At 61.6% G+C, this 19,319-nt stretch overlaps 1 protein-coding gene across 1 annotated transcript in view; it reads left to right on the forward strand.

Moving 5' to 3' along the window:
• MRC2 (mannose receptor C-type 2) overlaps positions 1 to 19,115 on the forward strand; it is a 34,223-nt gene extending 15,108 nt beyond the window's left edge. Inside the window, exons 4-32 of the mRNA XM_074163068.1 lie at positions 2,568 to 2,966; positions 3,221 to 3,394; positions 3,626 to 3,790; positions 3,973 to 4,086; positions 4,809 to 4,952; positions 6,069 to 6,257; positions 7,885 to 8,039; positions 8,300 to 8,407; positions 10,769 to 10,884; positions 11,042 to 11,190; positions 11,313 to 11,530; positions 11,765 to 11,907; positions 12,303 to 12,405; positions 12,524 to 12,662; positions 12,942 to 12,977; positions 13,332 to 13,492; positions 13,805 to 13,872; positions 14,092 to 14,192; positions 14,312 to 14,457; positions 14,979 to 15,093; positions 15,178 to 15,341; positions 15,563 to 15,671; positions 16,146 to 16,384; positions 16,474 to 16,642; positions 16,820 to 16,969; positions 17,247 to 17,366; positions 17,758 to 17,937; positions 18,328 to 18,354; positions 18,895 to 19,115. Of these exons, the coding sequence (XP_074019169.1) occupies positions 2,568 to 2,966; positions 3,221 to 3,394; positions 3,626 to 3,790; positions 3,973 to 4,086; positions 4,809 to 4,952; positions 6,069 to 6,257; positions 7,885 to 8,039; positions 8,300 to 8,407; positions 10,769 to 10,884; positions 11,042 to 11,190; positions 11,313 to 11,530; positions 11,765 to 11,907; positions 12,303 to 12,405; positions 12,524 to 12,662; positions 12,942 to 12,977; positions 13,332 to 13,492; positions 13,805 to 13,872; positions 14,092 to 14,192; positions 14,312 to 14,457; positions 14,979 to 15,093; positions 15,178 to 15,341; positions 15,563 to 15,671; positions 16,146 to 16,384; positions 16,474 to 16,642; positions 16,820 to 16,969; positions 17,247 to 17,366; positions 17,758 to 17,937; positions 18,328 to 18,354; positions 18,895 to 19,115 (4,322 nt within the window). The remainder of the gene's footprint in view (positions 1 to 2,567; positions 2,967 to 3,220; positions 3,395 to 3,625; positions 3,791 to 3,972; positions 4,087 to 4,808; positions 4,953 to 6,068; positions 6,258 to 7,884; positions 8,040 to 8,299; positions 8,408 to 10,768; positions 10,885 to 11,041; positions 11,191 to 11,312; positions 11,531 to 11,764; positions 11,908 to 12,302; positions 12,406 to 12,523; positions 12,663 to 12,941; positions 12,978 to 13,331; positions 13,493 to 13,804; positions 13,873 to 14,091; positions 14,193 to 14,311; positions 14,458 to 14,978; positions 15,094 to 15,177; positions 15,342 to 15,562; positions 15,672 to 16,145; positions 16,385 to 16,473; positions 16,643 to 16,819; positions 16,970 to 17,246; positions 17,367 to 17,757; positions 17,938 to 18,327; positions 18,355 to 18,894) is intronic.
• The last annotated feature ends 204 nt before the right edge of the window (positions 19,116 to 19,319 follow it).

Genomic DNA, 19,319 nt, shown 5'->3' on the forward strand with positions numbered 1-19,319 from the left:
CACAGGAGTTTTTGCAAAGGGAGAAGGTGGAAGCTCTGGGGAGGTGCGAGGACTGAGCTGGTGGTAAAACTTTCCCATTCCTCCAGAACTCAGCAGGGACCGGGGTGGGGGGCATTTGATGCCCTCTTCTGCCTGCTTCAAGCAAAGGGGCCATGGGCTGAGCTGTCTGCGGGATGCGGGGGCAGCCCAAACCCCTTAGTCTATAATTTCCTACCTCCAGCTTTTCTCTTTTTAGAGTAAAATGATATTTTGTGCTTTTCCGGCCCCGGGGCTGCCCGCTCCAGTCTGGACAGCTTCCTCGGAACACCGTGCCGCTGCGTGGCTGTTGCCGAGCATCGCCCTCGCCCGGTGCTGCACAGCCCCGACGCGGCGCTGAGCACCCTGACACCGACTCCTGGGGCTGGCTCCAGGGCTTTTCCGAAAGGCTATTAATTTTTTTTTTTTTAACAAAGCTGGGTTAGCAGATAAGCAGAGAAGGGTGTCCCGTTGCTGACCCCTGCTGCTAACGGCCGCGGCGGTGCTCGCAGTACAGCATTTTTTCTATTCCAAGAACCAAAGGGCCAGCGTTGGGCTCCTTGGTGGCACAGCCTGTGACCCAAAGAGGTCTCATCCCGCCCAAGCACCGGTATTTGGGTCCAGTGGGTCACGGCATTGATGCCGCATCACCCCAGAAGTGCTTAAACACCCACCCCCACACACACTGTCCCCGATGCTGGGGGTGGATTGTACCACCCCTCGCTGCTTGCGGGAAGGGGAGAGGGATGGGCTGGGTGATGCCATGGGATGGTGCTGGCACCTGAGACGGATGTTTGGTGGGGGAATGAGCTGGTCTCCAGGTCCAGGTCAGCATCAAGCCAGCTCCAGTTGGGGAAACACCAACAGAGTTTAAGGTGGTGGTGTTTCAGCCACCAGCACTGGCCCCATCTGAGTTTTTCCTTATTTTTTTCACTTGCCGTGATTTGAAAAATATTTTCTGAGAAATTAAACATTTCTTCTTCCAATGGCTGCTTTTTTCTGCTGCACGTGCACAGAGTCTGCTCCCCAGAGATCACCATGCGGACGGGCTGCGCTTTTGTTTATTTGAGGTCATCGCTGATGTCATGTCGGCTGGGGAACGGGCCTTTTCCATCATTTTCTTTTCTGGAGCCGGGTCGCTGCTGAAGCTCTGAAATGAAATGGGGGTGTCCTTCTTCCTCCGTTTCTCTTTCCCTTTCAGAGACAAGTCGGGAACGTTCGCTGAGCTGAGCTGTTTGTTGCTCGAATGTGCCGGAGCCGCCTGTAACAGCATAGCTGGGGCAGGGCGAGGGTGCGGGGCAATAGGAAATGAAAACCTTTTCAGCCCAAAAAATTCGTACAATGGCAAAAAACCAAAGCAAACCAAAGCTAAATATAGCAGGGCCCGTGAGTTCGCTTTGACTTCTGGTGAATGCTTGTGGCGGAAAAAAAATAATAAATGTTGCTTTTAAAATAACAACAAAAAACCCAACAAAAGTCGTCTTGTTGATGTGCTGCTTTGGGCAGCTTTTTGCTGGGGCAAGAAGCAGCTGCACGAAGCCCCAGGGGCGGCTTTTTAGCTTAGAAAGAAGCATTTGAAGAAATAAAGTATGTTTTTTTTAAAGTGACACGTCAGCTGGAGCAACGTGTCCCAGTGCGATGTCCTGGGTTCACTGGTTTTCACAGCTTTTGAGATGGATTCCCGTGCCGGGGTGGCCCTTGGTGATGCTGGGGAGTTGCCGTGGGGATGTGGGGTTGGGCTGTGGCTGTGGGCAGGACCGTGGGACGTGCGTGGAGCCGGGGTTGAGATCAGCCTTTCTCCCCTCCGCAGCTGCGTTAGCGCTTTATCTGCTGGCAGTGATCTCCCTCGCTCCGCTCCCGCCTCCCAGCGCCTGGGCTGGGATTTCGGAGGGTCCCAAGGCGATGGTTCATGTTTGCTGGGGCCGTGCCCGCGGGAGCGGCGGTTGCGTGCCGGCATTTTCCATCACGCCCTGTTCACGCGATGGGAGACCTTCCCCCGAAGTTCTTGTTTGCTCCGCAAATTTTTTTAACAGGTCCCCAAATACACATAAAAATGATGGATACTCTCTCTATTTCCCTGCTCTGCTTTTCTCCGCCCGGAGCAGATGGACGGTGCCGAAGCCGCTGGCGTGGGCTCCTGCGGGGCTCGTTGCGATGCCTCGGGATGCTGCAGCTGGGTGCTGCCGATGGAAACTCCGTTTTGAATGGCTCTGCTGATGCTCTTAGAGCAGGAGAGCTCTTTGCACTGGCCCCGATGCCCAAAAGCCACTTGCTGGTGCTTTGCGGGGCTGCCACACTTGGTGCAAACACCCGTCGTGTCACCCTGCCCGGAGCCCATCGCCCCGAGGACAGGCGTCGGGGCAAACCCCAGGGTTATTTCCACAGGGAAGCGGTGATCCCCAGCGTGCTGGGTGCCCTGCACAGGGATGCACCCCGAAACTTGCTGTGCATGGAAAGGGAGCCAGGATGCTCTGGCAGGGCTGGGGGTGACGTGTGGCACGATGCAGAGTCCCCAGCGATGCTTTAACTATTTCCCTGTGGTTTTTCCCCAGACTCCAAAGTCTTCCTCATCTACAACGCGGGCGCGCAGGGCTGCCTGGAGACGAAGGACTCGCTGGTGAGACTGGCCAAGGGCTGCAACGCCAGCGCCCCAGCCCAGCAGTGGAAATGGGTCTCGAGAAACCGCCTCTTCAACGTGGGGGCCATGCAGTGCCTGGGGGTGTCGTGGCACGGGGGCAACGCCACGGCGGGGCTGCACCCCTTGGCCACCTACGAATGCGACCGCGAGTCCGTCAACATGCGCTGGAGCTGCCGCGGCCTCGGGGAGCAGCTCTCCCAGCACCTCGGCGCCCGCCCGGGCAATTCCTCCGTGGACAGGGGGGACCAGGCGCGTGGCTCGCAGTGGAGGACGTACGGCACCGAGGAGGATCTGTGCTCCGTGCCATACTCTGGTAATGCCTCACTGGGCATTAGTATTATCCCATAACCCAAACCAGCCCCAAAATGTGGGCTGAGGTCGTGGTGCTGCAGCAGTTGGGTTCTCCCTGGGGAGCTTGGCTGCAAAACCAGGCAGAATTGGTGCAACGAGGGTCAGCCCCAGGGAGGAGGCAGCCCAGGCACTGAGCCAGCCTGCACCCCTCACCCCAAACCTCCCTCCAGCCCCCCGTAGACGCAGCCTCAAGCAAGGGTTCCTTTTTCCCCGCAGAGATTTACACCATCCAGGGCAACTCGCACGGGAAGCCCTGCACCATCCCCTTCAAGTACGATAACCAGTGGTTCCACGAGTGCACCAGCACAGGGCGGGAGGACGGCCATCTCTGGTGTGCCACCACCCAGGACTATGGCAAGGACGAGCGATGGGGCTTCTGCCCCATAAAGAGTAAGTGTGGGGGACACGTCCCGTCAGGAAAAGCAGAAACCCCATGTTCATCCCTCTTGGGGGTTCTCCTGCCTCTCCCCTTCCCTCTTGGCTCATCCCTCCTCCTGTGAGCAGCCTGTGCTGCCAGAGCAGCCCCACTGGCTTCTCCTTATCTTGATTTTGGGGGTTATTTGGGGTTTTTGGAGCCGTGGATGGGGCTGTGATGGGTGCTCACTGTGCTTATCCCCCCAGGCAACGACTGCGAGACCTTCTGGGACAAGGACCACCTCACCAACAGCTGCTACCAGTTCAACTTCCAGTCAACGCTGTCATGGCGGGAGGCCTGGAATAGCTGTGAGCAGCAAGGAGCCAACCTGCTCAGCATCACTGAGATCCACGAGCAGACCTACATCAATGGTGAGACGATGGCAGCCTGGCTGTGCACCCATGCTCCTCACCTAGGGTGGAGCTGGTGGCACCATGGCCATCACCGGTGCCAGGTTGCTCTGCCTGCCCCAGGTGGTTGGTTTGGAGATGGTGACAGGCTGGGGGTTGAATTGGGGCTGGGGGGACTGATCTTGCCCCTGTGTCGGTCCCAGGGCTGCTGACCGGGTACAGCTCCACACTCTGGATTGGGCTCAATGACCTGGACATCAATGGAGGCTGGCAGTGGTCGGACAACTCGCCCCTCAAGTACCTCAACTGGGAGAGTGGTGAGCCGGGGCGGGGGGAGTTACAGTGGTGCTGAGTGGGCTGGGGAACAGTCTGAGACAACTGGAGGTGGCCCCATGGCAGGGGAGGTGGCCTGGGCTGCCATGGGGTGTCCCCTCGCTGCCTGGGGATGGAGAGCCTTGTGGGTCTGTGGAGCAGCCTGGGACATCTGTGGAGCTGGAGGGGGGACACAGGGTGCTGGAGGCAGAATTGTCCCTCTGAAGACCTTCAGTAGCCTTGGGTTGAGCACCCTTGTCTGGAGGGTCATTGCATCCCAGCTCGGTGCTGGAGCACAGCCAAGGAGTGGTCCCCAGCTACAGGTGCCCTTCTCTAACTTTGGGGTGCTTGGGGGGCAGAAGAACCCATTGTGAGGGCTGCTCTGGTCATGCCCACTGCTGTCACCCAGAGGCACTCGTGGGGACAGTGATACCCTTGGAGGAGGTCTGGGGACAGGCGAGAACAGTTCATGTCTGGTACCATGTCCCCCCCACAACTGCCGTACAATATTTGTAGGTAAAATAGTGCTGCTCCGGGTCCGTGTGCCTCAAGGCACAATAAATAATCCTGGGTGTGTGGGATAACGTCTTCATCATGCAAAATAACAAAATAAATAGGTCTTTACTGGTGTTGGAGCAGGGAGAGCTGCACCCTGCCTGTGTGGGCAGTGTTGGTGGCTCTGCCCCAGCTCCTCAGCAGCGTGTCCCCTCCTCACCTCGCTTTCCAGACCAACCCGACAACCCCAGCGAGGAGAACTGCGGGGTGATCCGCACCGAGTCCTCTGGCGGGTGGCAGAACCGCGACTGCGGCATCGCCCTCCCCTACGTCTGCAAGAAGAAGCCCAACGCCACCGCCGACCCCTTCCTGACGGGTGAGCCGGGGAAAGAGCAGCACCGGGAACGGGTAATGCCGTATCCCGTCCTGGCATGGTCAGGGGACAGAGCAGGCCGTGGAGATGCCCATGGTGTCTCCAACTTGCTGGTGCCCTGGACGTGCAGAGCCCTGGTCCAGCTCCCCAGGGCCACCTAGATTTGGAAAAGGTCCTCCCCAAGGAGCACCCCCGAGAAGTGCTCGGTGCAATCACAGGTTGAGCAGGAGGGGAGTGTTGTGGTTTAACCCCAGCCGGCAACTACGCCCCCCACAGCTGCTCGGTCACTCCCCCCTGGTGGGATGGGGGAGAGAATCGGAAGAGTAAAAGTGAGAAAACTCATGGGTTGAGATAAACTCAGTTTGATAAGTAAAGCAAAAGCCACGCACACAAGCAAAGCAAAGCAAGGAGTTCATTCCCTGCTTCCCACGGGCAGCGGGTGTTCAGCCATCCCCAGGAAAGCCAGGCTCCATCAGCATGACGGTGACTTGGGAAGACAAAATGCCATCACTCTGAATGTCCCCCCATTCCTCCTTCTTCCCCTAGCTTTATATGCTGAGCATGACATCATATGGCATGGAATAGCCCTTGGGTCGGTTGGGGTGAGGTGTCCCGGCTGTGTGTCCCCCCAGCTTCTTGTGCCCCCCCAGCCCACTCGCCGGTGGGGTGGTGTGAGGAGCCAAAAAGACCTTGACTCTGTGCAAGCGCTGCTCAGCAGTAACTAAAACATCCCTGTGGTATCAACACTGTGTCCAGCACAAATCCAAAACATAGCCCCATAATAGCTACTATGAACAAAATTAACTCTCTCCCAGCCAAAACCAGCACAGGAAGGAATCGAGAGGAGCGGGAGGTCCCCAGGGGACAGAATGCTCTCCGCTCTGCTCTCACTCCTCGACAAACAAAAGGGAGTTTGTTTTGTCCCTGGAGCTATAAAACCACCACTGCCTGCACTTTGTCATTCTATGTTACCTTTTGGCCATAGCCTTCCCCCTGTTGCTTTGGCTTGGTCTCCTGAGCACCCTGTGGGACTGTGGTCCCTGCCTGTGGTCCTCTCCCTGCCAAGGAGAGGGCTGGAGAGCAGGACAGGAGCCCTCAGGCTTCTTTGTGTCCTGCCAGACTCGTGGTCGGAGGTGAAGGTGGACTGCGAGCCCAGCTGGCAGCCCTTCCAGTCCAACTGCTACCGCCTGGTGGGAGAGAAGAAGAGCTGGCAGGAGGCGAAGAAGACCTGCCTGCGGAGCGGGGGGGACCTGGTCAGCATCCACACCCTCTCCGAGCTGGAGTTTGTCACCAAGCAGGTCAAGCAAGGTAAGGGGGAGCCCACTGTGCCCCCAGCACCCTTCCCCTCTGATTGAGGGGTCTGTGGAAAGGTCAGTTCTGTGCGATGGAGGCTGCGAAGTTGAGTTGTTTCACAGCTGATAAGGGAGCGGAGACCCCAGGCTGGGAGGTGATGTGTTGCTTGGAGGAGCCCGTGCTCCAGGCACATCCTCCATCCAGCAAACCTAAAAGCCGTTCCTGGGAGCCTGTGCTGCTGGGCAAGAAAATACACAGCTGCAGCTGGGAATGGCGCTAGTCCCAGCTGGTTAATGTAGAAAATGATGGGAAAAAAAGTCCTGCTGACCTTGCTGGAGGAGGCTGCACCTCTTGCTGCTAAATCTGCCCAGGACACAGGTGTCCCCTGCAGGAGCTCAAGTGAAGGGGGAACTTCTGCCTACAGCGTCCCAGGTTTCTCTTTTGAGTTCTGGCTTCACCCAGGTGTAACTGGGTTGAAGTTTCCCACATTGGGATGTGTCAGAGCTGGGACGGTACTTGGGAAGTGTCAGCCCGTGCAATCGTGTGTGTTGGTAACAGGGGAGCCCCCATGCCACCATCCTCTGGACCCTGTTTGTGCCACCCCTCCTTAGGGTCACCTTCAGCTTGGGTTATGCTATTCCCGTACGAATGCAGCCTGTGTGGCCAAATGACACACTCCTGCGAGTCCCCAGCCCTTCCCTGCTCTGCAGAGGGAGAGACTGGCAGCAAAACCCACCACGGGGACATCGGGGCATCCAGACTTCAGTGGGGACCAGGAGGGGGCTGGGGGCGGAAGGGAGTTAATGCTGAGGGAGGCAGGAGCTGTAGGTTGGAGGAGAGAGGGTGACATGCCGGTGGTCACAGGCCAAGAGAGACGGGGGTGGGATGGGAGGGAATGGGTGAAAACCAGTAGCTCACTGCACCTGAGCCCATGGGTCCGGAATTTGTCATTCTGCTGCTGCCAGCACCTCTCCGAAAACTGCTGGCAAATGTCACTGTGCTTCCTCCTCCGTGGGTCTGTCCTTGTGGGCAGGAGCTGCCCTGCCTGCCCTGCCCTCTCCTGCCTGCCCTGCCTGGCCTGCCCTGCCTTCTCCTGCCCGCCCTGCCCTGCCTTCTCCTGCCTGCCCTGCCTTCTGCCCTGCCCTGCCTTCTCCTGCCCTGCCCTGCCTTCTCCTGCCTGCCCTGCCTTCTCCTGCCCTGCCTGCCCTGCCTTCTCCTGCCTGCCCTGCCTTGTCCTGCCCTGCCTGCCCTGCCTTCTCCTGCCCACCCTGCCCTCTCCTGCCCTCTCCTGCCCACCCTGCCTTCTGCCCTGCCCTACCCTCTCCTGCCCGCCCTGCCCTGCCCTCTCCTGCCCACCCTGCCTTCTCCTGCCCTGCCCTGCCCGCCTTGCCCTCTCCTGCCCACCCTGCCTTCTGCCCTGTCCTCTCCTGCCCTGCCCTGTCCTCTCCTGCCCACCCTGTCCTCTCCTGCCTGCTGGCAGGGCTGGGGTTAGAGGCTGAGCCCTGCAGCACCTGCACAGGGTTTTGGCAGATGCTTTGCAGAGCTGCGGTCCCATCACGGGGTCTCCTGTCACCCGGTGGGTTTCTGCAAGGTTTCAGGCAGGCAGAGGGGATTTCTGCCCCTGACCCTCCTGTCTCGGCAGACGTGGAGGAGCTCTGGATCGGCCTAAATGACCTCAAGCTGCAGATGAACTTTGAGTGGTCGGATGGGACGCCCGTGAGGTTCACCTACTGGCACCCCTTCGAGCCCAACAACTTCCGCGACAGCCTGGAAGACTGCGTGACCATCTGGGGACCGGTGAGAGCCCAGGGCAGGGGCTTCATCCTGCACCTCCGCAGAGAGCGTCGCAGCATCCTCATGGCTGGGGAAGGGACACCTCAGGGAGCATCTCCAGCTGGGGTTGAACGTGTCTTATCCTGGCTGTTGGGATGGGAGGGATCCAGCACAGCATCCTTGGGGATTTGGTGTAGGGAAGGAAAGTCTGTGGGAGTGGATGGGCTGGGGAGTTCCCCTGGCTGGCGGCTGGGCTCAATCCTGCTCTTCTCCCCGCTGTGCAGGAAGGGAGGTGGAACGACAGCCCCTGCAACCAGACCCTGCCCTCCATCTGCAAAAAGCCCGGACGGGTGAGCCAGGAGAAGGAGGAGGATGACCACGGGTGCCGAAAGGTGAGGGGGACCTGGGGCGGGAGGGGGTTCTGGTTGCTCCACAACTTTGCCTGATGCTCAGGGCTTCAGGGTTGTGGGGGACCTCTCCCCAAAACCATTTTAGGGAGCTCTGGTGAGCAGCACGCGGAGCTGCAGGTCTGTGCCTGGGGCTGCTGAGCCCTTTGCTTTTGTGGTTGCGTGAGGCCACGGGAAGAAATTGGGACAAAACGCGTGTCTCCATCGTCCAAGATCCTCCCCCTCGGGCTGGCTTGGTTGCCAGCAGGGATGTTCTTTTTTTTTTTCCCCGCTTGCCTCTGTGCCAAAACGCGGCAGCAAAGCTGCTCCGTGCAGGAGCCCGGCAGGACAGAGGCGGCTGCCGGCCCCGCGATGGCAGGCTGCGTTCTCTGGGCAAGATACGGGCGTTTCGGGGACACGGCCACCAAACCGGCGGGTTTTCACCCAGACCACGCTCTGCCTCAGTTTCCCCGGCTGTCGAGCAGGGCTGAGGCCACCCCATTCCCACGCTTGCTGGGAAGTCGCTTTTGTGCCTCTTTGCAAAGTCTTCGAGCGGCGAGCCTGGCATCGCCGCCGCTCTTGAACCTCTCCCAGCGTGTCAAAGCAAGCCAGCTCGCGCTCGGACTAGCAAGCAGCCCCTCCGGGCCGGCTCCCAGAGGTGCTGCCGGGCTCCTCTGAGGTCTTTACCCCATCGAGACAAACCCCAGCAGCCCCTTGGCTTTGCGAGAGCTGGGGGGGAGCAGGGCAGCCGGGCGAGCTGGCACCCCAGCCAGACTCCAGAGGAGCCCCAGTGTCGGTGGGTGCTGGGGGTGAGGTGCTTGGTGGCAATGTGCCACCGCCACCCATCTGCTTGTCCCCACAGCAGCTGAGGACTTAGGGGATGTCCCCGCAGATTTAACTCCCTCCTGCCTCTCCAGCCACAGTCTTCAGCCCTGAGTGCCCAGCAGAGAGATGCACCCACTGGGAAACAAACTGGGAATGATCCATGAACTGAGGAAAGGCTTTTTGCCATTCTTCCTCCCCCTCCTCATCCTCAACGGGGCTATTTGGTGCCCAGATGCAGAGGTTGAGGGAGAGGAGGTGGCATCTTGGTCAGAGGATGATCAACTCTGATCCTTTCCAGCCACTCTGCTGGTTTTTCTTGGTGGCTTTGCAGCTTTTTCTCCCCCTTTCCAAAACTCCTTTATTTTTGGAACAGCCTTGGAAGGAAGCAATGGGGGATGAAGGTTTGGGCGATGGGGAAGGCAGAGTCGGAGAGGGATGTGGGGACATGCCAGGATCAGGGGCTGGAGGCAGCAGTTGGGATTGATGGTCCCATCCTGGCCCCTTTTTGGATCACAGGGGCTTGCTGTGGTGCTCAGTGCATGGGAGAGCACCCCTGTGGTGTTAGTGCTGCTGAGGCCCAGGACTCGCTGGGGAACCCTCTGGGGCCATCCGGGCCCTTCTGGGGACATCAGGGACCTGCAGTCTCCCAGCCAGGTCCCTTCCCCAGCTGCTCAGGGGTGTCCGTGCTGTTCCCAGTGGGACCCAGCCTGGGGCAGGGGCTGCAGGGTGATCCGTACCTGGGTTTGCTAACTTTGGGGAAAGGCTGCAGGAGCTGGAACTTGGGCGGGGGGGGGAGAATGGGATTTGGGGTCATTCTCCTCTTGGTCTCCCAAAGCTGCTCTCCTGCTTCCCTCCCCACTGTGCTGATGATGCTGCAGATGGCACATGTCCCCCACTGTCCCTCCAGTGGCCAGGGGTGGTGAAACCTCGGTGATGCTTCCTACCGCGCCAGGAGGGTCTCAGAGCCTGTGGCCACTTGCCCCCCCGGCTGAGCCCCCTCACCCTTCCCACCCCAGCTTGCTCTTCCATCACGTGTGTGTCCCCTCTCGCAGATGAGCCCCCGCATCCCTCCCCACGCCGCTTCCAGCCCCGGGGCCGCCCCGCTCCCTGCTCTGGCAGAAAACAGGCGCTATTGTGTCTCCGGCCCCGGAGAGGCTCCAACATCAACAAGGCGGGGGATTAAAGCAGGCTGCGGTGGGACTCGAGCTGGATTCGGCCCCGGGGTGGATAGAGGAGGATTGTGCTCCCCTCCCCGCGCCCCGGCCGGGGCTGGACGTTGGCAGGGAGAGCCGTTTCCCCGGCTTTGAAGCCGCCTGGGTGTTTGTTTTCCTTGCAGCCATGTCCTCTGGGGCCGGGGGCTTGTTAGAGCTCAAAGCTGAGCGGGGTCGAGCCAGGGTGGCCGGGGGCAGGAGACCTCCCAGGAGAAGGCAGAGGTGGCAGGAGGGGACGTGGGACGTTGCTCTCACCCCCCGGGTTTGCTCCTGTCCTTCTGGGGAGGGCTGGGGTGAGCGGTGGTGGATGTCCCCTGTCATCCGTCCCCAGGGCTGGAAGTGGCACAGCCCCTCCTGCTTCTGGCTGGGGGAGGACCGCGTCCCCTACAGCGACGCCCGCAAGATGTGCTCCGACTATGGCTCCACGCTGGTCACCATCACCAACAGGTCAGTGCCACGCCAGCCCTGGTGGGTTTGCCCCAAAATGAGTCCCCCTGAGGAGGGGTTGACCTGACAGCAGAGCTTTGCTCATGGCCCACGTGCGGGCTGGGGTGGCACGGGCTGCTCGGTATTTCAGCATCGCCCGCTCTCGCCATCCCTCCAGGTTCGAGCAGGCCTATGTCAGCAGCCTCATCTACGGCTGGGACGGGGAATATTTCTGGACGGCGCTGCAGGACATCAACGAGACGGGCGCTTTCCGCTGGCTGAGCGGTGACGAGGTCATGTACACCCACTGGAACCGCGACCAGCCCGGTAAGGGGGCAGCCAGGGGTGGGATGGGGATGTCCCCTCCATGCTTGGTGGGTGCTGGTTCTTCCACCCAGCACGGTCCGACCCTAAGGCTGGCATCCTCCCCGCTCCCGCGAGCACTCCAGGTTACAACAAGGGTGGCTGCGTGGCCCTGGCCACCGGCAGCTCCATGGGGCTGTGGGAGGTGAAGAACTGCAGCACCTTCAAGGCCAAGTACATCTGCCGGCAGAACCTGGGCACCCCGGTCAACCCCGAGCTGCCCGGTCCCTACCCCACGCCCAGCCTCGCCGCCGCCTGCCCCCCGGGATGGAGCTCCGACTCCAAGCTCCGACACTGCTACAAGGTGAGGGGTACTGGGGGGGCTTGCCCTGGCTGTTGTGGGGGTGCACATGCCTCCCCACCGGTGCAGGGAGGGTGAAGGAGCGTGTTTTGGTGCTTCCGAAGGGCAGCCCGGATCCCATGAGCCTGGTTCGGGCTGGGTGGTGGCAGCAAGCCCTGGGATGCTGCGGGGTGGGGATGATGCTCTGCTCCTCTCCCGGTGCTGAGCCCCCTCCGCTGCCGGTTCCTCCTTCCCCAGGTGTTCAACTTTGAGAAACTGCAAGAGAAGAAGACGTGGATCGCGGCGCAGGAGTTTTGCCGGGAGCTGGGGGCCCAGCTGCTCAGCCTGGGCAGCTACGAGGAGGAGCACTTCGTCGCCAACACCCTCAACAAGATTTTCGGGTGAGCGGCTGGCTGTGCCAGCACTTGTCCCGCTGCCCGAGCGCACTTGGCACGAGCCCACAACCCATGGATGCATGGACAGGGTGTGGATGTGGCTCTCTGGGCACAAACTTGTGTGCAGAAGGTGCATCAGATGCCGTGGCTGCACCAAGAAGGGGATGTGGGAGAAGCGCAGGAAATCCAGTGTAATTCGGGGATGGAGCTTGGTTTAAAACTCCTTCAGCTCTGAGCTGATGTGCCGTTATCCAAGCTCCTACCTTTGGGGTTGTGGGGACAGCAGGCTTTAAAAGCAAACAAAAAAAAGCCCAGGTTATAAATATATATTTGTATATAAATGTAAAAACCTCTGTTTTGGATGGGAAGTGTGTTCTCACCCTTCCCCTGGCTCCCCGCAGGGAGTCGGAGCCGGAGCTCCACGAGCAGCACTGGTTCTGGATCGGCCTGAACCGGCGGGACCCTGCGGGGGACAGGAGCTGGCGGTGGAGTGACGGGCTGGGGGTGAGTCCTGGGGACATTGCGGCAGTATGAGCCCCCTTGGCATTTGGGGTGCGGGGGGGGGGGGCAAATCCAGCGCTGGTGGAAATGCCCAACAGCGCCCGTCTCTCTCGACCCCCAGTTTTTCTACCACAACTTTGACCGCAGTAACTACGATGACGATGACATCCGGACCTGTGCGGTGCTGGACCTGGCCTCCCTGCAGTGGATGCCGATGCAGTGCGAAGCCCAGCTGGACTGGATCTGCAAACTGCCCAAAGGTACCCGGCGAAGAGGCCCCCGAACCCTTCAGCTTTGAATAACCCGGTGGAGGATGGGCTGCGGGACGGTGGGGCGGGTGCAGGGTGACCCTCCGTCACCTCCCTTCCCAAGGCTGAGATTTCATGGGGAGATGAGTCCTAATTCAGGAGCTGGGAGAGGTGCTGCCCATCCTGGGGGGATTTGGGAGGGCATCTTGCCGTTGGAGCCTGCGGGCAAGCACCAGCGGGAGCATCCCAGCCCCGCATCCCACTGATGGCCTCTCCTTGCCCTTTTGCCAGGTGCTGATGTGAAGGAGCCAGAGATCACAACCCAAGGTGCGTTGGCCATGGCCATGTGTCCGTTCGGTGTAGATCATCCTCCCCGGGTGTCTGCCGCCCCATCACAGTCCCTGAGGGACATCCCTGCAGCGCTATCCGGAGGAGGATGGATGCTGTGTAGGGTCGTAGGAGGGAGGGGAGCCCAGGCATCCTGCTGCCCTTGCTGCGTGGCATGGCTGTGGGTACCCAGCAGGATCAGGCCCCTCGGCTGGATGCTGACCCTCTCCCTGCAGGAGAGGGGCAAAAGCGAAGCAGCCCAACCCATTGGGGACCGAGGGACAGGGCGGCGAGTGCTGGTGGCTACGGCAGGGGGTGGCACAGCCACGGCGTGACACCGGTCCCTGCCTGCAGGCAGCAAAGAGTGGGTGAAGTACCAGGATGCCGAGTACAAGTTCTTCGAGCACCACTCGACGTGGGTGCAGGCACAGCGCATCTGCAGCTGGTTCCAGGCCGAGCTGGCGTCGGTGCACGGCGAGGCCGAGCTGCGCTTCCTGGGACAGAACCTGAAGAAGGTACCAGGGGATGGGGACGGGGACCTCCCCGGGCTCTGCTGCCTCCCCGGGCTGCTCCCTGCCCGGCTTCCTCCATCCTTTGCTGGGGGGACATTTTCTGGGGACAGCCTGGCTCTGCTGGGGTCACGGTGGGTGTTGCGTGGTGGCGGCAGGTCCCGGTACCTCGGTGCAGGTTTGGGGCTCAGCAAGGTGATGCTTTTTGCCGCAGTGCAGGGGGGGCTGCCCAGTCCCCATGCCCAGAGTGGCCATGGCTGTCCCCAAGGACATCCAGTCCCTGCAGGGGACACTGATATGTCCTCTCTGGGCGTGCAGTTCTCCAGGGGCCAGGAGCAGCACTGGTGGATTGGGCTGCACACCTACGAGAATGATGGGAGATTCAAGTAAGTCGGAGACCGAGCCGCCGCGTCCCTGCATGTCCCCGTGCCACCGTCCCCAGCTCTCAGCACCTACATCTCAAGGGTCTCATCCTGGGGTGCTGGGATGGAGGTTCCTCACCCAAGAGAGGGCAGTGGTAGGGCATGCTCCCAGTTAGGGCATGTGACTGGTCCCATTCACCAAGTCATGGCTCGCCCTCATGCTCCCACGGGTGCCTTTCCCAGGTGGTCCGACGGGTCCCTCCTCAACTTCGTCTCCTGGGCACCGGGCAAACCCCGGCCCATCAACAAGGACAAGAAGTGCGTGTACATGACGGCCAGCAGAGGTGAGGGGCTGGACCCGGCCATGCTGGGGCTGTGGGGGGACCGGGGGTCACAGGCTGAGCAGAGACACCCCTACCCCAGTGCAGCGGGGGGGTCATGCCCAGCCTGTCTCTCCCCACAGAGGACTGGGGGGACCAGAAGTGCCTGACGGCGCTGCCCTACATCTGCAAGCGGAGCAATGGGACGGCGGCGAAGCCTTCCCTCCCACCGCTGCCCGCTCCCACCAGTGGGGGCTGTCCCCGTGGCTGGTTTCCCTTCCTCAGCAAGGTACAGCAGGACAGAGAGGGGACAGCCACCTCCTGTCCTTCTACCAGCCCCACGGAGGAGGGTGGTGGGGGGCTGAGAAATGGCAGGGTGGAGAGAAACCCATGCGTGTGTGTTGGGGAAAATGCTTGGGGTGCATGCACAGGGATGCTGGGAGGGATGTGCCGTGGGGTGGGGATGCAGGAGGGGGTGGTGATGGGGGTGCATGCACAAGGATGCTGGGAGGGGTGTGCCGTGGGGTGGGGATGCAGGAGGGGGTGGTGATGGGGGTGCACAGGGATGCTGGGAGGGGTGTGCCGTGGGGTGGGGATACAGGATGGGGGTGGGGGTGCATGCACAGGGATGCTGGGGGAGAGGTGCAGGAGGGGTTGGGGGGGCCATCCAGCATGAGGGTGCAAAGGGGAGGAGGACCATTGGGGCGGATTGGGGCTGCAGAGAGGGTGGGTGATTGGGGAGGGTGCAGGGCTCGGGGTGAAGGGGGGTGGCTGCACCCCCTGAACCATCCCGTGCCCCTGCCCGTGCAGTGTTTCAGTTTCAACGGCCGCGACAAAACCGAGATAGTGAAGTGGCCGGAGGCGAAGCAGGCGTGCGAGAGCCAGGGTGCCATCCTGGCCACCATCGCCAGCCCCCTGGAGCAGGGTAGGTCCCCCTCATCCCCCACCAGCCCCGCTGGCCGGGGACCTGCCGGGGGGTGATCCTCAGCACGTTGCCCGTCGCTTGCAGCTTTCGTCACGTCCATGCTGCCCAACATCTCCTTCGACCTCTGGATCGGCCTCCACGATGCCCAGAGGGAGTTCCAGTGGGTGGAGGGTGAGCCGCTGCGACACGTGAACTGGGCGCCTGGCGAGCCCTCGGGCTGCAGCGCCTCCAGCCCCCGCGACAAGCCGGTGAGCAAGACCCCCCCCCCAGAGCATCCCCCATCCCCTGGGAAGATCTTATCCCCGTGTCCCACCATGAAGATGGAAGGATTTAGCATGCCAGGGTGCCTTTCCAAGGGCAGAGCAGGATCCAGCCCCGCAGGGTGGGGGGGTCCCTGGGGCGGGGGTGCCCGAGGGGGTGGGATGACAATGTGAAGGGCAGTGCTGATCTTGTGGCTTTGGCGTTGCAGACCAACTGCGTGGTGGTGTGGCACGGCTCACCCCCCCACTTCACGGGGCGCTGGGACGACCGGAGCTGCCTGGAGGAGAAACACGGCTACATCTGCCAGCGGAGCATAGGTAAGGGGGGGCGGGGGGGGACAGCTCAGCCTCTGCACACTGGGGACCTGCCACCACCCCCACGGTGCCCCGTGCTGTGGTGGGGCTGCAGCCGGGGAGCTTGGGGTGATGGGCTCAGCTTGGGGGGAGCTCAGGGCGCTGGGGAAGCTTGGAGAAACAGATTTTGGGGGGTCCCTGGTCCCAGCGATACATGGGCCACCCCCAAACCAGCCTGGCTCGGCGTGTCCCATAGGGACGTGCATCGTGATGGGCAGCTCCAAGGTGGGGATGGCATCAGGGTGTCACTGCTTGTCACCCCTGGGGACGTGGCCTCTCCACCCTCCCCAGTAGCACCGGGATGTCCCCAGGTGCCCATGCCCCATGCACAGTGCTGCCAGGGAAACCCTAGCTTGGGAGGAGAAGGACAAGGGGGTGACCACCTGGGATGCAGGAGTGTCCTCCATGCCCTCTGACCGTGTCTCTTTGCTCCCCCAGACCCGTCCCTGAGCCCTGCGCGGACGCCGTACCCCCCCTCGCCCACCGGCACCCTCTTTTACCACAACAGCACTTACCGCATCCTGCAGAAACCCCTTAGGTGGCACGAGGCGCTGCTGCTCTGCGAGACCCTCAACGCCACCCTGGCCACCATCCCCGACCCCTACAGCCAGGCTTTCCTCACCCAGGCCGTCAGCAGCCTGCGGGCCCCGCTCTGGATCGGCTTGGCCAACGACGAGGTGAGGGAAGGGGGCAGCCATCCAGGGTGGGGGGTCCCCAGGGGTCACGGCAGCCCCCCAGCTTCTTCTCCCCTTCCTTGGTTCTCCAGGGAGGCCGGAGCTACTCGTGGTTCACGGAGGAGAACGTCTTCTACACCAACTGGCAGGACGGGGAGCCCCAACAGGTCGCCGGCTGCTCCTACATGGACGTGGACGGGAGCTGGCGCACGGCCGGCTGTGACACCAAGCTGCAGGGAGGCATCTGCCAGCTCCGAGCAGGTTCTGCCCGGGGTGGGACATGGGGGCTTGGTGGGAGGCAGACCACATAGAGAGCAACCAAGGGTTGGAGATGGCATCCCACCGGGGACCTTCTGGAACTCTGGGTGCCCCAACGTGCCGTGGGACCCTGACGCCCTGTTTCCCCCACCCACTCCCAATGCACCGTGTGCTCCCCAGGTGCCCCCCGCACGCACAAGTGGAGCTACAGCGGCAGCTGCCCCAAGTCACTGGAGGACTCATCCTGGATCCCTTTCCGGGACCACTGCTACACCTTCCACATGGAGATCACCCTGGGGCAGAAGGATGCCATGAGGAGGTGCCAGAAAGGTACGGGGGGGGCTGTGGTGGCTGGAGGGGGGTGACGCGTCCTTGGAAATGGAAGAGGATGTGGTCCCCAGGATGCCTGTAGGTGCATGAATGGGACCTCTGTTCCTGCGCCCATGTCCAGCCTTGGTCAGCCATTGTCTCCTTACTGTTACATGTTAGGGTTCCCCAGCACCCACATGGTTTGTGCACAATTCCTCAGCTTTGTCCTCTCGGGCACTGCTGCTCCTGAGCTCCATCCTCCGAGCTCTGAGCTCTGCCCTAACTCTTTCCTCCACAGTTGGTGGCACAGTGTTGTCCATCCAGGACGAGATGGAGAACGTCTTCGTGTGGGAGCACCTCCAGGCGTATGAGGGCCCATCCAAGGGTGCCTGGCTGGGCATGACCTTCAACCCCAAAGGTACAAAGGAAGGAACAAGGTTTTATCTCCCTAAGGCAAGACTGAATTCCCACCAGGTCTGTGGTGAGCAGAGGAAGCCCTTGGTGGTGGCACCAGTGTGGGGGGCTCATGCCATGGTGTGACCAAGAGCCCCATTGCCTCAGGCCATGTTGGATGTGCCATGTGTGACTCCTCTGACTTGGTGGGATGGGAGTGGTGGCTTTCAAACGCAGAGCTTCCTCCGAGGGGCTGGAGCCTGTGGGTCCAGGAAGGTGCCCTGCAACCACTGGTTCTCCCCGTTGCCCCGTCACACCTCCCAATCGCCCCGTCACACCTCTCCATGCTTTTTGAACTGGGGCAAAGATGGGACATCCCCTTCAGCCTCTGCAGACCTAATTCTTCCATTTCCCAGGTGGGACCTTGGTTTGGCATGACAACACCGCCGTGAACTACTCCAACTGGGGCCAGCACGACACGGGGCCCAGCATGCTCAGCCAGAACAGCTGCTACTGGATCCAGAGCAGCAACGGCGTGTGGCGCCTGGGCTCCTGCACCAACGTCACCATGGGGGTCATCTGCAAGATCCCCCGAGGTAGGGCCCCCCCGCTGCTCCCCGAGGTGTCTGGGCTGATGTGGGGTGAGCTGGGGGTCCAGGCAGGGTGCTGCAGGGCTGAGCTCTGTCCCGCTGGTAGCACCAGCCATGTGTTTTGGGAAATTCCAGTATAGGGGGGTTGTAGGAGCCAGTGCTGGGGTCTGGAAGTCCCCACTGGGCTCAGTGGTGGGCTGTGCATATCTCAGTAGGTGGGTCAGCACCTTGGGGCAGGATGAGGCCGGTGGGGTGGTGGTGGGGCAGGACCAGAGGACCAGCATCTGCATGGTGTGGTGCTGGGAGCAGCGGAGGATGCGGGGCCGGCGATGCTGGTGCTGGGGAGAGGGGAGGGTGCCGTGGCCGTGCACTCATCTGTCTGTGTTGTCGTTGCAGTGGAGGAGAGCAGCTTTTCCAGGGCAGGTGAGTACCACCATTGGCCTGGGCACAGCACCAGGACCAGGAACTGGTGTTGAGGGGCCGTGCTGCAGCCCAGCTTGTATTAATAACCAAAGAAATGGTGTTTGCGGGTGGGAAATCCCATTTCCTGGTGGCTTTGGCCCTGGGTTAGGACTCCCCGGCAGCAAGAGCTATCCCTTCGTGGAGGACCGCGTCAGGCCAGCCCCTTGCCGGGCTCTCCTGCTCTTGCCCATGCTGCCTGGTCAGGCTCTGGGGGATGGACACCACATCTGCTTGTGGGATCTCAAAGGTCCATCCCAGGCAGCTGCCAGATGTTCACACACATCAGGAGGCGACACAGAGAGGTTGCCCGGCCCCGGGAGCTCTGCCATGGGCAGAATGTCCCCAAAACACCAAAGCAGATTCCAGTCCTGTCCTGCTCTTGACCCATCCTGCCCGAGAGCCACCATCCAGCTGGAGACCCACCAGCCAAAGCTCCTCTTGCAGGATGAGACGTCAGGAGATGTCAGGCTGCCTTTCACCGGCCTTTTCCCCTCCCTGCAGCTCTGCCGGAGAACACGACGGCCATCGCGGTGGTGGTGCTGTCGACGCTGGCGCTGTGCGCCGTGCTGGCCGTCGCCGTCTACCTGTACAAGCGTCGGCGGAGCGCGGAGCGGGGGGCCTTCGAGAGCGCCCGCTACAGCCGCACCACCTCCAACCCCAGCGAATCCGCCGAGAAGAACATCCTGGTGTCGGACATGGAGATGAACGAGCAGCAGGACTAACGGCAGGGGGGACGCTGGGGACGGGGACCTGGGGAGGGGGGAGGACGGAGAGCATCACACACGCCATCCCCGCGGCGCAGGGGCAGGGCAGGGAGAGGGGCTGGGGTCGGGGTCCGGGCCAGGCGGGGGAAGCTGGGGTCCCTCCTGCCCCGCGGGTCGCTGCCGCCACCTCCGGGCTTGTCCCCAGCTGCCGGGAGTTTGCCT

Source organism: Numenius arquata, chromosome 23, assembly GCF_964106895.1.
Source record: "Numenius arquata chromosome 23, bNumArq3.hap1.1, whole genome shotgun sequence".
Classification (NCBI taxonomy): domain Eukaryota; kingdom Metazoa; phylum Chordata; class Aves; order Charadriiformes; family Scolopacidae; genus Numenius; species Numenius arquata.